Raw genomic sequence first — 15,774 nt, forward strand, 5'->3', positions numbered from 1 at the left:
AAGAAGAACTTCCAATAAGTAAAGTGCTTTACCAAGTTTTTATTTCAATAAGTTATTTTTGTTAAATGCATGATGAATTGTGACACATGCATATATTTCGTCTTTTATAATCCATGCAAAGTTCAATAAAGATGAATTCGGCATAATTTCCCTTACTAGACAAATTTTAAGGCAAGCAAGTGCCTATCCTGCTCGGTCGCCTAAATGACCAGCAGGCAAATTTACAAATTTTATTAAAGCAAGCAAGTGCCTATCCTGCTCGGTCGCCTAAAGGACCAGCAGACAAATTTACAAATTTTATTAAGGCAAGCAAGTGTCTATCCTGTTCGGTCGCCTAAAGGACTAGCAGACAAATTTATAAATTTTAAGGCAAGCAAGTGCCTATCCTGCTCGGTCGCCTAAAAGACCAGCAGGCAAATTTATAAATTTTATTAAGGCAAGCAAGTGTCTATCTTGCTCGGTCGCCTAAAGGACCAGCAGGTAAATTTATAAATTTTATTAAGGCAAGCAAGTGCATATCCTGCTCGGTCACCTAGAGGACCAGTAGGCCAATTTGTAAATTTAGTTAAGGCAAACAAGTGCTTATACCTGCTCGGTCACCTAAAGGACCAGCAGGCAAAGCTAAGGCAAACATGTGACAACCCCTGCTCGGTCATTGAAGGACTAGCAGGCAAATTTCTATGAAACCATTAAGGCAAGAAATTGCTTATTTTTCCTCGGCCACTCAAAGACAAGCAGACACATTCTCTTTTTAAGATAATTTGCAAAAATAATCCCATGGCAAGAAAATAATCAGAAAGCATTAAAATTTTATAAACATCCAAACGTTTATAAACAAATGGAAATCTAGAATTTACAAAAAGAATAAGCCTAAGGATTATAAGGTTCAGCAGCCTCGGTAGGAGAAGGATCAGAAACCTCAGAAAGGGGAAGACCAACAATTTTGAGGGGAGCCGGTGCTGATCTCTGACCTACTTCAAGAGCATAATCCCCTGCTTCCTCCTCCTGCACCCCACCTGAAGGAGCCTCCACCTGATCTTGGTCAACCTGCTCCTTATCCCATTGATCTGACTCGGCCATATATTTCTGCACTCCCGCCTCTAGCTTGCTCATGTTAAGCTCATGATATTCTTCCTTAAGCACAAACATGATGCACTTGTAGCAAAAGGCGAGCCAAGAGTTATACTCTGCATCTAGCCGATCGTCCACCTCAGCAGATTTACCCTTCAGCTCTGCTATCTGTTCATTCAAATACTTGATCTGCTCCTCGAGGGCCGTCTTCAAAGTATCTCGCTTACTTTGAGTAGCCTAGAGATCATACTTCAAGTCACCCAACTCACCCTCAAGCTTGGTGGAGTTGGACTTAACAATGGTCACTTTCTCCTCCAGATCCATGATCTGCTTGTGCAGATCGAGCAGTTTCTCCTTCGAGCGGTCAGCAGACTCAGCCTTTTTCTTCAAGTCCTGGTTGTCGGCTTTAAGCCTCCTCTTATGGCGCGTTGACCTATTCTTGTAGCAAGAAACCAGAGTAGTTAGCTTAAAGGAGACCCTTTGAACGGAACCAGCTAACTCACTAAGGTTCATGCTCTCAATATCCTTGACCATCTTAGGTCCCATCGATTTTTCATAATCCCTCTGGTACGGGGTCAGATAGTCACCTTGGTCTCGAGGCGGAAAAAGAGAGTATTGGTCTCCAGATTGAATGCTGACATCGGGACTCTTGTCACTAACCTTCTCCCCACCATTCTTCCGAGGTGGAGGAGGAGGCAGAGCAAGAGCAGAAGCTTTGGAGGGACCAACATTGGTTTTCTTCGAAGGAGGGGGGGTTGCTGAAGCTGCCTAAAACCCGACCATGTTTTCTTGTCAAAGCGTTGAGGATCTTGTTGTCCATCCCGACAGCTACGTCCACTAACCGTGACCCGACAAGATTTGTTGTTGACAGGAGATCTTGATAGATAGACACGTTCACCAGAGTAGTTTCCACTTGGAGCAACGGTCTGTCGTCAAGATTCTTGATCAGGCCCCACGACTCTGAAAGAACAAACAAGGTTAAAGAACCCAATAAGTAACGATCAGAGAAGGAAAGTATGCAGAAAATAAACGACTAGGGGTGATAAAACGTGTTGGAAGGTGAATATCACCACCAAGCGAATAGACAGCTGGACACCAATTTCTTCTAGCAAAGAAGAATTTGTTCTTCCAGTTTTTACATGAGGAAGGAAAGCCGGTGATAGGCTTCCTCTTTGCAGAGCTTGACATGAAGTAATACCAGCCTGCTTCCTTTGGGCTGCTCCTCAGCTGGTACAAATGCTTTACTTCAGTAAGGGAAGGTTCCTCGAGTCCACGCCTCTCCCATAGCACATACAAGGCTGAGAGAACCCTTCACCCATTTGGGTGAAGCTGACCTGGAGCCAGATGCATGCCACCTAATATCCTAGCAAAATAAGGCTGAAGAGGTAATCGATCCCCTAACTTGAAACTCTCTAGATGCATCGTTACATACCCCATCGGAAGCTGACTAGGGATGTCATCTTTCCTAGGGATTACAAGGAGAACCTCCTCAGGGATATTGTAAAGAGTTCTAAGCTTAAGTAGGTTAGTGTGGGTGGTGGTACAAGCTATATAATCGATGGGGTAAATATCTGCTTCCATCATATGGCCAAGGTTTCTCTTCTTAGGGGCTCTGCTCAGCTCGGAACTACTCTCCTCACCTTCGCCCACTTCATTAGGGACCCCAACCCCACCAGAACTATGATTTTCACCAGAGCCCGACGTTGGTCCACCACGGTTTCCCACGGGTTCTAATTCAGGGGAAGGCAAAGTGGTCATGGGATGAGGGTATTCAAGGGTATCCATATGGTAGGAAGGACCTACACTACGAGAAGAGCATAGGGGATCAGTGGGTCCAAACAGGTTGGGGTATGAATCCTTTATCTCTTCATCACTCTCATCTACAATTAGTTTTCCCTTTCGGTTTGACATATCGAAATCTTAAAAGGGAAAGCACAGCAGATCCAAGTATATGGGTACAAAAAAAAGGACAAATACAGAACCCACAATATAGAACCCAATCAACAACAACCAGAGAAGAAGTTAAAGGCGATACCTGAAATAGACTGGCAATGGTAGCGCTACCGTGATAGAGAAAGGACCCAGCAAATGGAGGTTTCCGACGCAGAAAATGTGATTAAAGTCCAAAGAGGGAGTTGTCTTACGGCGGAATGACGGATAGCGAAACGCGATGACAATTTTAATTTAGGGATTTGAAACAAAAAGGGGGAAATGGAAGCGTTTCAGTTACACGGATGCCAGCTCACTCGCCACGTATCGAGGACGGATAAGCCGTCGTTTCAAATTTCAAATACGAAAGGACAGTAAGGGACACGTCACCGGCCGTTAAAAGGGCCTGATGAGACATCAGCCCAGCTACATATTGGACGCGCTCGGGGAGGCCCATACTCAGACCGAAAATTCTTTAAGCAAGAGAAGGAACCTCGGGCCCATCACACAAGGAGCAAATAAATGCATCCCGAGGTCGGTAAAATTTAGTTTTCAGTTTCTAATCTCAACTCATTTCACTCGGAAGACCAGAAACTGGGGGACTGGTGTTGAGTAAGGAAAAGTACCAGCTCGGCCATGTCCTCATCTCTCAACCTGAAGTGAGTTTCCTCAGGTGAGTGGCACGAACTGACTAGAAATGTACACCGATCAGAAACATATACCGACTAGATACTCATCACCCAAAGAAAGGACACACGATCTCACAAAATCACGACAGTTTCGTATTGACCCGAACTGTTAGGAAAAACATGGCATCCACATTTACCCACGATCCGGTAGTTGGAGACCCATGAGGGTCTGCCATCACCCGAAAATGGCGGGCATAAGGAATACATGGAAACGTGGGACAACGACTATAAAAAGCCAGGAGACTAATGGAAAAGGGGACAGAAAAATGGAGAGAAAATGGAAAACTCTGCCAAATTGAAACCCGATTACATTCCTTACAAGTTTGAGAAAGCATTACAAGAAATCAAACAATCTAAATTACATAGTTTTCCCGTAAACACCTTGTGCTAATTGTTGGTGTATAAATACTAATGCTATTGGTGTCAATGTGCAAGTGTACACAACAAGTAATAAAGTGATGAGTATTCAAGATCGTCTCCACAGGGATTGATGTTATCATATTTGCTACAACAATCTTAACAGTGCAGATTTTGTGCTCAAATAAAATAAGCAATTAATGAAACTAATGCACTAATTAAAATAAAAATGCAATAAATAAATGCAACAAAGTAAACTATCACGTCAAGCTCAAGGATAAAACTAATGGGAATATATAGTAGTTGAGTGAATAAACTCTCCTAATGGTCTTGACTATTTTCTAATGGTTGGCTTGGTTGCTGCAGTATTTGCTACAGCACTTGGCAGAATCCTTATGCATCCTCAGCCATCGCATGTTGGATATCTTATATTTATGCAACCTAACAGTGATCAATTGTTATGCCAACATAAGATATAGCATTACACACTTAGGTTCTATTTACCCTACAAGGTGAATCTCTATGTCTAGTTCATCACTAATCTTAAATCAAGCATGACCCTTTTAGGACTCAAGTTAAAACTCAATCTGGGAAACTCAATTTAAGATCAAGTATTGTTTTGATATGTTCCACTAAGATAGGCCTTTTTGCGGCTCTTCATTAGCTAGTATCATTAAATGAGTGATCAATCGAAATGATGAATAAAATAAATACTATCAAAACAAACTGCTACAGCAAACATGTAGCAACATATATTTACAGTCAATAAACCATCAAGATTGTTTATCACTCAACTACAAATAAATTAGTTCATGATTCGCAAAAGAAAAATAAAGAACAAAGTTTCAGCCATGAAACACATCCCCATGAATAAATAGTAAACAAGAAAACAAGAGAAGAATAAGGAGGACTGAGTTCTTGATTTATTTCTGTAAATTCTCCTCTTGTTCAGCCTTTTATCTCTCTCTTGAATCTTGTTTTTCTTTTGTTTCTTTGTGTTTTTTTCCTTGGGTGACGGCCCCTATGTATCCTTATGATGTGTGCTTCTTTTATAGTTGAAAATTAGGGTAAACGGAAGCCTAGGGTGCGCATAAGTCAGATTAGGAAACTGCAGATTGCAATTCTGCAGTTATCCCGCGCAGAATTTTCTCTGTCGTTGTTCCAGGATTGCTTCAGCAATATCTATAGCAACTGCACTGTTCCAGATTTGTTTCAACTCTTTTGTAGCCATGTTCTTTCCTTATTTTTGCAAGCCTATTGCATAGCATTCCTTCCATGAATTATAAGCTTTTGGAAACCTACAATTATGCACACAATTTGAGCACAAATTACTTTAAATTGAGCAAAACTTATTAAGATTGACTAAAATGATTATTTATGCAAAATTTAACAAAAATGCAATGAAAACACATCATTTACTCTCTAAGTAATATTAATTTAAGTATAAAGTGTCATGATAACTCTCATTTCATAGAGTTATCACTAACTTAAGCATTGGAGGGTTTACGCCGATAAAACCACCAGCGTGTCTGATCTATCTCTGTGAGTGCAAAATTAGAAAGAAGGAAAAAAGGTGATTCCAACCCCTGGAGCGTTCACAGTTGCTGAAGGAGGCAAAGGGCACTATCCTCTCCATTGAACACACAAGCATTGATGGAACGATCTGGTCGGTCAAAAGGCGAGCAGATTTCAGCATCAACAATAACCTCACCTTGAAGTTATTGTAAAACAAGAACTTGAGACCATGTGTAAATACTATATCGTAACACCAAGACTGCTAGTTCAAGGCTGCTAGTTGACCGTTAGCATCATGCCAGTGTAGTAGGGGCGAAGCGTCCTTTTACACAAACTAAACTCATGTATATTCATTGAAATATGAAGGGCCAAATTATTATTCTAAAAAAATATTTGAACACCAAAATATGTATTAGACCCACTTACTCGATAAAAACATCATTAATCTAAATTTTTTTTGTATGAATACACATTAATACCCAAAAATACCCTTAGTAAACTAATTATCATAATTTCTCTTATCCTTTTTCCTTCAGCACCTTTTCTAACCTTTATTAGTCATGATTTTGAAACCAAACCCTAGGTTCATCCTTTTTAATTTTTTTCAGTACGTTTTTTGCCTTTAAATTATAAATATATTGTTACAAATTATTCGAAACGCGTGAAATGTTGAAGAAAGAGCAACTAATAATAAAATTACATTCATAATTAGGATACTAACCAAATTCAAGTAATTAAATAGGTCTCATATAAGCTCTTTTGTTGATGGATATACAATGATTAACCAACGATAAAATTTATTGTCGAATTTAAAGAAGTTTCAGAAGAAAAAAATTGTCGGTGGAATCAAATTAAGAAGCTTTACCAACAATAAAATTTTTTAGCAAATGAAGATTTACATTGCTAGAGGTGTAGATGAGGAAAACAAATTCAAAAAAATACAAGTACTGTACACTGAACGAATTCAGAAATGGCTTGAAGATGACAGTAAACAGTAGAACTTTTGTGGCTTGTCTGCAATGGCAATAGAGGACTATGCTGGTTGTTTCAAAATGTACGTCAGATCATAACACTTATTTACTCCTCATATGATTGCCTTCATCCCATTTTCAACCTTTTTATTAGTACTTGGCCTTGGGTGATCAATCAGAACAAAAAGAATTTAAAGATGGAGTTGAATGTTCTTTCAAACAATTTCATAAAGTACTTTTTTTTTGGGGGGAGTAAATTTCACAAAATAGAAGAGAATTAATTTAAAGTTAGTTACCACCAGCTAATATTATTTATCCAATGAATACTAACTTTTTATATAAAATCTCGACAAAAGAAGTCTTGGCAGTGAACCCCATATTAGTCAAGAGATTAGTCATATTACTGTTTTCTCAGTAAGTGTTAGAGAAATGAAGATTCATATCATGTAAAAGATTGGACGGATCTAGCAGAGGACCCGTTAAGGATCGTGTCCCAGCTAGCTTTTGAAAAATTTTGATGATTTTTTTTGAAATAATATATTTTATTTATTATTTATGAGAGCATCTCAGTTGAATTATTAAGTGATAAAAGTGCCACTGCTAACTTTAAAATATTTCATGTCACCCAAATTAACGTCATTCTATATAATTAGATAGCGACCACGAAAAATGAGAACATCTGAAATACAGCTTGTTACCAGTTATCATTGCCTTCTGCATCTTCCTCCTCGTCCTACACTTCATTATCCTACTCTTCTTTGTTGTCTTCCTAGTGTTTAGCCATTAGAAATAAAGATATGGCAATGATCGTTAAACAAATCAGATTAAAAATGAAGTTGATTAGCAAAAATTTGATAATTAAATGCGTGCATATGCAGCACAAGAATCAAAAGAGAAACTATATGTTTCGGAATGATGAGTACGTTACTCTTGTGTGAAATCAATGATACTTCTTTATTAATTGTTAAGCGAATATGTACCTTTTTCTGAAGATATAGTTGTTGCATGGTTGTATTAAAGTCCTTTTTCTAAAGATATAGATGTTGTATGGTCATTAAGGCCATGCTCCCAAATCCGACGTTCTTTAATGTCCCAGCAGTCCCTAACAAAATCTTCATGCCATACTCTGTGTAAAATGGGTGTGCTTTATTCTCCTCCTGAGAAAATCTTCAGACTGGGGCAAAAACTCACAGTTAATACATCCAAAGAAGGGAATTTCATGGTGCAATTTATGCCTAAATAGAAGCTTGTGAGATCTTTTAGAGAATGAAGCTACAAATCCTTCAATTCACTGAACACAATTTCATCATTCGTTGCTGTTACATTACTGTTGTTTGGGAGGAATTACGAGTACAGACATGAGGTAATGAAATGCCGACACATGGCATTAGTGGGGTTAAATTAGTGAAACCTGATAGCTAGATTGAGAAGGCTGGGAAGCTTAAGCCAAGATAGGAGATAAGCTTCCCGTAGCTTTGGTAAAAACATATGCAATTGAGGGGCAAAGTCAGAATCGATGTCCTTGGTGGATAAGATCACGCGTCAACAGTACATGCTTCATATACCAAATCGAAAATATCTTACTTCTGCTGAAGGCAAGGAACCAATGGGGGAAAAGAAAGCAAAAAAGGGAATAAGAGAGCTGCCACCTCAGTTATCCTTGCAGTGGTCAAAAAACCAGCAGGACCACTGGTTGGAGGAAAGGCCACGCGTAGAAACCAAGGAGCAAGAGGGTGGCTATTGGTTTTTTTGTCTCCCTTGTTTGAGTACATCACCATCTCGGGACCACAATTACAGTCTCTAAAATACCCTCAGCCGAGGGAGGGAAACCAAATCAATTAGCGTTGGGTATCCGAAATTACGGAAAGACCCTCAGGCAACTCCTAAAATGCTCGAGTCACACTCTCCAACGGTAACCAACTTTCATTCACCCAAAAATATTGCTCTCATCTTCTTCCTCAGAGCACACGCAGAGAGTATTTTCACCAATTTTTTTATCAGTTTGAAGGTCCATTCTTTACCTTGAGACAATCTCTTATTGTGCAAAATCTTACTTGAGTGTGAAAGTGCGGTCGCCGGCCACTACTGGCTCCACCTCTAACGTTTGTGTGTGCTCTAGTTTACAGGATATGCCAAACTCGAGTTGTGGTGGTTCTGTAGCTCCCTCATCATCATCTGCCACTATTTCTGCTACCATATGGCATGATCCTATACTCATTTGTCGTAGCCGCACTACAGTCTTTGTTGTTGATGAGGAAGTTAATACGTTTCTCAATCCTTTGCATCTCCATAACATCAAAGTTGAGATTGAAAATTCAAAAGATTTGACGGCAAAGGGCTAAATAACAAAACAACAATGAATAAAATAGACAGACGAAAAGTGTGGCTTTGATCAAAAGATGGAAAAAAGGAAAGGGTTTGTTGATTGAAAATTAATGAATGCGAAGAAAGACTGATTAAAAATTGATCTCAAGAATGGGTCAACTTTGAAGAATAGTGGTTTGTCGTATTATTTTCACTAAAAGTGACCCCTCTGCATTTTTAAGTACCGCTGGAAAGCCAATGTTGGTCATGTCTTTTGGAATTAATTAATCTTCTTAGCTTTATGGCCGTTTAATCGTTGTCCATCGGATTAGGAAACAACGATCCAAATGGTGGAGATCACTTGCTGAATCAAATTCGAAAGCAAGACCCTAACTTTAATTATGATTATTTGTGACTCTATTGATGATTGTATGTGATGGTAAATATCTCAGGTAAGTATGGTAGATATTTTTAATTGAAAAAGTTGCCAACTTAGTTACCTACCTTCTCTGCTATTATGGAGCGTTTACTTCCTGCATTGCGAAGTCAAAATCTAGAATAAAAATAATTTATAATGTTTACTTATTAAAATAAAAGGTGAGAATGAGAATGAAACATACAGAATCCACATATTTTTAAGATAAAAAATTAGGAATCAAGTTTTCATTCCTTAAACTCTCTATTTTAACCCACTAAAATTTCATAATTGCACTCTTATTCTCTATTAAAATATTAATATATTATATTATTGTTATTGTTCTTATTTTTGTAATTGTTGCTAATAATAATAATAACAATAACGATGACAAAATTAATGGTTAGGTAATTTTGTCAAGATTTTAATACTAATCTCACAACGTTAAGTTATTGTAAAATAACAATGTGGTGCAACAAATACTATGTAGTGTATCCTAAAGCTTTATTACTAAAAGAATTACAAAATCTTATATTTTCTTATGTTTTGATCAAGACAGTTAGTTGTCCCTTGACTTCGTGCTAGTGTAATAGAGGGGAAAATATCTTCGTACATAAACTAAACTCAATAATATAAATTCATTAAAATACGAAAGGGCAAAATTGTCATTCTAAAAAGGGGACTATTTGAACACCAAAATATTTATTAAATAGGTAAAGCTATTTCAACCCACCAAATTCCTCTCTACACCCATTTTAAAAAAATAAATTCATTTATTAAAAATTTAAAATTTGGAAATCTCTAAATTACCCTCACTAATCTCTTTCTCTCTACCTTATAATTATGTATTCTCTCTTTACTCTTATATTCTACAAACTAAACATTCAAATTCACTTTTCTTAATCTTTTTTTTTTTTGTGGGTCTTTCCTAGTATACCATTATCTTTATTTCATGCTTTCTATTTATAAGAATTATTTTTTCATTAGCTTTTATGTTTCGTAATAATTAATTTCTATATTTATTAAATTTCTTGGCTAATAAAAATTTGTTGATGTATATTTTTAAATAGTGGATTATGCTCCTCTTAGTTAATGATATCAATTATTTGTAGTTAAAAGAACATATATGAATGAATTAATGAGAATTTGCTAAATTGAAAAGAGACACAGAAGAAGAGATTATTTATTTTTCAAAACATTATATATATAATAAAATTCTTAACTAAAAAGAGAATGTAGAGAGTACATTGCTGGGTTCAAATAGCCCTACTCTTATTAAATTCATCTACTCAATAAATACATTATTAAAATTTAAAATCTAATATTTTACTTAATAAACGCATGTTAATACCCAAAATACACTTAGTAAGCTAATTATCACAATTTCCCTTATCATTTTTCTTTCACGGGCTCACGGCCTTTCTAACCTTTTATCAGTCATGAGTTAATACCGAAACCCTGGCTTCAACCTTCATAAATTTTTTTAATAGTTTTTTGTCCTTTAAATTATAAATGTATTATTACAAATCATTCCAAAGGCATGAAATGGTAAAGAAAGAACAACTAATAGTAAATAATAAAATTACATTCGCAAATATGATACTAACAAAATTCAAGAATTTAAACAATCGCTCGCCCACGATAAAATTTATCGTCGAAATTAAAGAAGTTTGAAAAGAAATACTTGCTGGTCGAAATCAAATTAAGAAGCTTTATACTTTGAGCACATTCAATTATTTAGCAAGCTCATAAATCTTAATTCTATTTGTAGAAATAGGAGAGTAGACGAGAAAACAAATTCAAATTAAAACAGAAATTGTATGTTTCAATCAATGTCTGTCACTTAATTGTATTCCCCCCCCCCCCCTCCGGTTGAGCTGTTGTATGGTTTTTACTAAGGTTGTGGTCCCAAAGTCCGACGTTCTTTGTCTCACCTGCTCACCTGTACTTTATGTATAACTTAGGGTGTGTTTAATACCCATAATATGTCTCAAAAGCATGATCAAGTGATTTTCAAGCAGGTTTATTTAATTATTTATCCAAATTCAAATCGTCTAAACTTTACCCACCTCACAAAGACAATAAACGAACCTCCATATTTACTAATCAAGAGGTCAGTCATACTATTATTTTTCGGATAGGTGTGAGAAAAATGAAAATTCATACGGTGAAAAAAGGTTACTACAATTGTACCAAAGATTACGTAGCATTTAAGGAGTATCCAAGTGGAGGATTAGAAAGGAGCGTCATTAATGACCAACAAAAAATCACATTTACTGAAAGCACGCTGCAAGCGCAATACCCAAATCAACGCCATGAGCTCAGCATAAAAAGCTGTTTGAATACCTAAGAACATCCCAAACCGCCAATATAAGGTCCTTTAATTACAACACAAAAACCGCATCACTAGCTGCAAAATTGACTATCCCTCCCTGCAAAGGATAATAGCTTTCCTTTGCAACCATTTAGCTTCGATCTAGCTTTGTCAGTTAGGGCCTGTAAATAAGAATGTTTAGGATAGGACAGCCCTTGAAAATTGGAACACCCAAGTAGGTTAAAGGAAGGCAGCCCCTCTAAAATGCCTAAAGAGACATTAATTATCAATTAATGATAAGCACAAATTTCGACATAAATTAATATATATATTTATTTATTTATTTATTTATCGCCAATTTATATTTGGTAAACACTAACTGTTATGACTTGAAAGTTAAGTTGACTTAATCCTATAGTTATATGATGAAACGCATACAATATATTTATTATTTTTGTAAAAATTATTATTTAAAAATTATATTTATTACATTTTATTATTTTATTTCATAGCTACAACTTTTTTTTATAACTGTTGTGCCGTAAAATTTATAACACTTCAATACTAAACAGAACCTTAGTCATCACAAAAATTAGAGCATCCCAGACAAAACTTATTACCAGTTATCATTGCCCTTCTGCATCTTCCTCCTCGTCCTACACTTCATTGTCATACTCTTCTTTGTTGTCTTCCTGGTATTTACACATTAAAAAAAAAAAAGATATGGCCATGATCAAACAAAAAATCAGATTAAAAATGAAGTTAATTAGTAAAAAATTGATAAATGCGTGCACATGCAGCACAAGAATCAAAATAGAAATTGTGTGTTTCAAAATGATTAGTACGTGTTAAAAGTCTAACACCAAATTTTATGATTCAATTCAATTACACTTGTCCAAGCCTAAGTTTAAAGCTCAATAGATGGAAGATTCAAGAATTGTGTAGAGAATAGAAGATGACATTAATAAAAAAACTATCAAATGGTGGTGAAAATATAAAAGTTTAGAAATTTCTTGAATACTTGGTGAGATTTGTAAAATGTGGTTGTCTTATTTTTATAATTTAATATTTACATGGTTTGTATTAGTTTTAAGTTACAATAAGTACCTTCAGACTCTTTCTTAAAAGGCATCAAGTGAAATGCGAAGAATAAGAGAAAAATAAGAAGCGTAAGCTGTGAGCTGTGAGCTGTGTGGTATTTCTTGTGAAATATCAATAAAATTCTTTAGGTTTAGTAAATCATAAAATTATCGCACAGTTTCAATTTTATGCAATTTAGTCCTCCTCTATTTTCAACAACAAATTACCTCTGAGCGAAATCAATAATATTTCTTAATCAATTACTAAACAAATACGTACCTTGTTCTGAAGATATAGCATCTGTATGGTTGTGTTAAGGTCGAGCTCCCAAATCCAACGTTCTTTAATGTCCCAACAGTCCCTAACAAAATCTTCATGTAATACTTTGTGTAAAATGGGCGTGCTTAATTCTCCTCCGGAGAAAATCCTCATATTGGGGCAAAAGCTCACAGTTAATACATCCAAAGAAGGGAATTTGAAGGCGCAATTTATGCATGAGTAGAAGCTTGTGAGATCGTTTAAAGAACGAAACTCCAACTCCTTCAATTCACTGAACACAATTTCATCATTTGCTACTACTGCACTATCTTTATCTCCCTCATCATCATCAGCCACTATTTCTGCTACCCTATGGCATGATCCTATACTCATGCGTCGTAGCTGCACTAGAGTCTTTGTTGTTGAGGGTGTTAATACGTTTCTCAATCCTTTGCATCTCCATAACATCAAAGTTGTTAGATTTCGAAATGATGTCGAGGATGGCACTAGATTTACCAAATTATCAAACTGGATTACTTCCAACCATTCCAAATTTTCCATAATGGAGGAGGGATCTTGTTGTTTCAAAATGTGCTTCAAACGATAGCACTTGTTTACTTCACTTATGATTGCCTTCATCCCATTTTCAACCTTTTCAAATACTGAGTACGCAATATAATATTGCCCTCCTACTATATGGAGAATTTTAATGGTATGAAATCTTTGGAGGAAATCAAGTGATGTAGTAGTCGACCCATCAACATGATCTCAAGACATTTAAGTTTGCAAATGAAGTCCTTTGGAAGCTGACATATTGTTGCCATGTGCTTTGCGTCAACTCTCAAACCTTCTAAAGTAGGGAATATTAGGGTGATCAATTAAACAAAAAAAAAAAAGCCAAAATGGAGTTGATGTTCTTTCTTTCACCAACTATTTTTTACAGAGAAAATTTAACAAAATATAATAGAATCAGTTTGAAGTATACCACTAGTTTATCCAATAAACACCTTCTTTTTAGAAATTAATAACACTATTAGTTAAGAGTACATGTTGATGCGAGATTCTGGTTTTCAGCTCGTCCACGACTAGGATCTCTTCTTAACTAACTCGACCACAACCAGGATCTCTCCTCATAAAACCTCTTCTCCATAGACTCCTACGTACACAGAAACAAGTCAGAGCACGCCGGGTGTTTTCCCGGTGTAAACCCTGCGACGTTCAAGTCAGAAACGTAGGTTTCGTCTTCCTGGGAATACGGCCACTAATCTTATGGCTCGTTTCTAATCTCTCAATCGAAAGCTCTTTTTTATCTCAGTTTTAATCTCAAAAAGTCTAACCCTTTTACCTTCGTTGGTTACCTTTTTATAGGCTTCCTCTAAATGCAAGCCTTCCACAATCCACGTCCATCACCTCCCCCACTCTCGAAAGTGGATGCTCCATTATCGTAGTTGTGGTTAAATGGACTTCGTGCCTTGATTCTCGGGCAGGAGTGCACGTCTTGCCAACCGTCATTGATCAGGTCTCCCCACCTCAACTTCTAGTAGAATTTGACCTTATGCTTTGAGTAGGAGGCCTGCTCCCGCTGTGGCCCCGTGAAGGGTGCGTTCGTGAGCAAGCAGAATATTCATGTTCGTGAAATCTTGCTACCAGATATCTGCTCATTTTGGCTGGTCTTGTCGAAGTAAATTCCCAAAAAACCGGTCCCTCAGTTTCTGGTGTCGGATAACACAGTGGACCGACAATAAAAATTCAACAGTCATGGCTCACGCATGATAGGAAGAGGTTTCGAGGAGTCGTGTCGTATTTAATTGCGGACGAGATGATGTGGTAGAAATCTATCCCTCCATTTGAATTTCAAACAGATGGTTATGAAACCCTTGGAATTCGTTCCGTTAAATGCTAGCAGCCTAAGAGTTCGTTCCTCATTAGGGAACCCAAAACCCCTAAAAGAGAAACTCATCTTTTATCCTTTTTCTGTCTCTCCGGCGACTGAGTGATTCCTCTCCCTCGGCGTAAAAGCTACTATCCTTGTCTCTATCCGGCCGGGCCACAATTGCAGGTATTATTTTTATTTCCTCGGTCTTGGATAGTTGTAGAAAATTTATTTTCTCTCTGTTTTGCTTGGGTAGTGTTTGGTGATATTTCTCTGGTTATAGTTTAGGAAATGTCCAAAAGCAAAGAGAAGGTAATTGATATTGACGACAAGGAGTTAGACTTCTTGCCTAGTCTACTCGCTGATCCTGCCTTTGACCCTGGGATCATCTTAAAACCTATTAGATCTAGTGTTGGGACTAGTGCCAGGAGGATGTCTCCCCAAATAACCTCCTCAACCAGCATCAGTGGGGACGAGGGATCTTCTGGTTCGGAAGACACCTTGAGTGAGGACCAGGGAGAAGATTCTGGTGAAATGTCCTCACCAGGAACATCGCGACCAGATAAGAAGAGCAAAGTAGAAGGTATGGCTTTATCGGAGCATTACGCTATTGCCTTTATCACGTGCAAGACTACAGTAAACGACCTCGATGATCTTCGGGCTAGGTATGATATTCCTGATGATATACCTTTTAGGATCCTAGGAAAAAAAGATACTCCCAGCCGGCCTCCTAGGGGATACGTTACTTTGTTTCTAGACAATTTTAAGTTCAAGATGAGGTGCCCCCTATAACCCTACTTTGCCCGAATGCTTAGTGGGTTGAACTTAGCTCCTGGTCAACTTAACCCCAATGGGTGGAGGGTACTTTCTGGTCTGTTCATATTGTGGGACAGATGCTGCTAGAACGAGCCCATAGTTGATGGGGTAAAGCACCTGTACCAGCTAAAGAGCAGCCCTGAAGACGCCGACTGGTATAGTCAAGTATCAAGACTAGGAAA

General features: G+C 37.2%; 1 protein-coding gene and 1 pseudogene across 1 annotated transcript; both read right to left on the reverse strand.

Annotated features, from left to right (window-relative positions):
• Positions 1-870: 870 nt before the first annotated feature.
• LOC107177121 (uncharacterized) lies at positions 871-2,982 on the reverse strand (annotated as a pseudogene).
• An 8,623-nt stretch (positions 2,983-11,605) lies between these two features.
• LOC102629447 (uncharacterized) lies at positions 11,606-13,584 on the reverse strand. The gene is made up of 3 exons (XM_052442417.1): positions 12,925-13,584; positions 12,186-12,257; positions 11,606-11,824 (listed from the first exon to the last, which is right to left on the reverse strand). Exons 1-2 carry the CDS (start codon positions 13,540-13,542, stop codon positions 12,222-12,224), a joined length of 654 nt encoding a protein of 217 aa, XP_052298377.1. The 5' UTR covers positions 13,543-13,584; the 3' UTR covers positions 11,606-11,824; positions 12,186-12,221.
• Positions 13,585-15,774: the final 2,190 nt, after the last annotated feature.

This window comes from Citrus sinensis, chromosome 5 (assembly GCF_022201045.2).
Source record: "Citrus sinensis cultivar Valencia sweet orange chromosome 5, DVS_A1.0, whole genome shotgun sequence".
NCBI classification, from domain to species: Eukaryota; Viridiplantae; Streptophyta; class Magnoliopsida; order Sapindales; family Rutaceae; genus Citrus; species Citrus sinensis.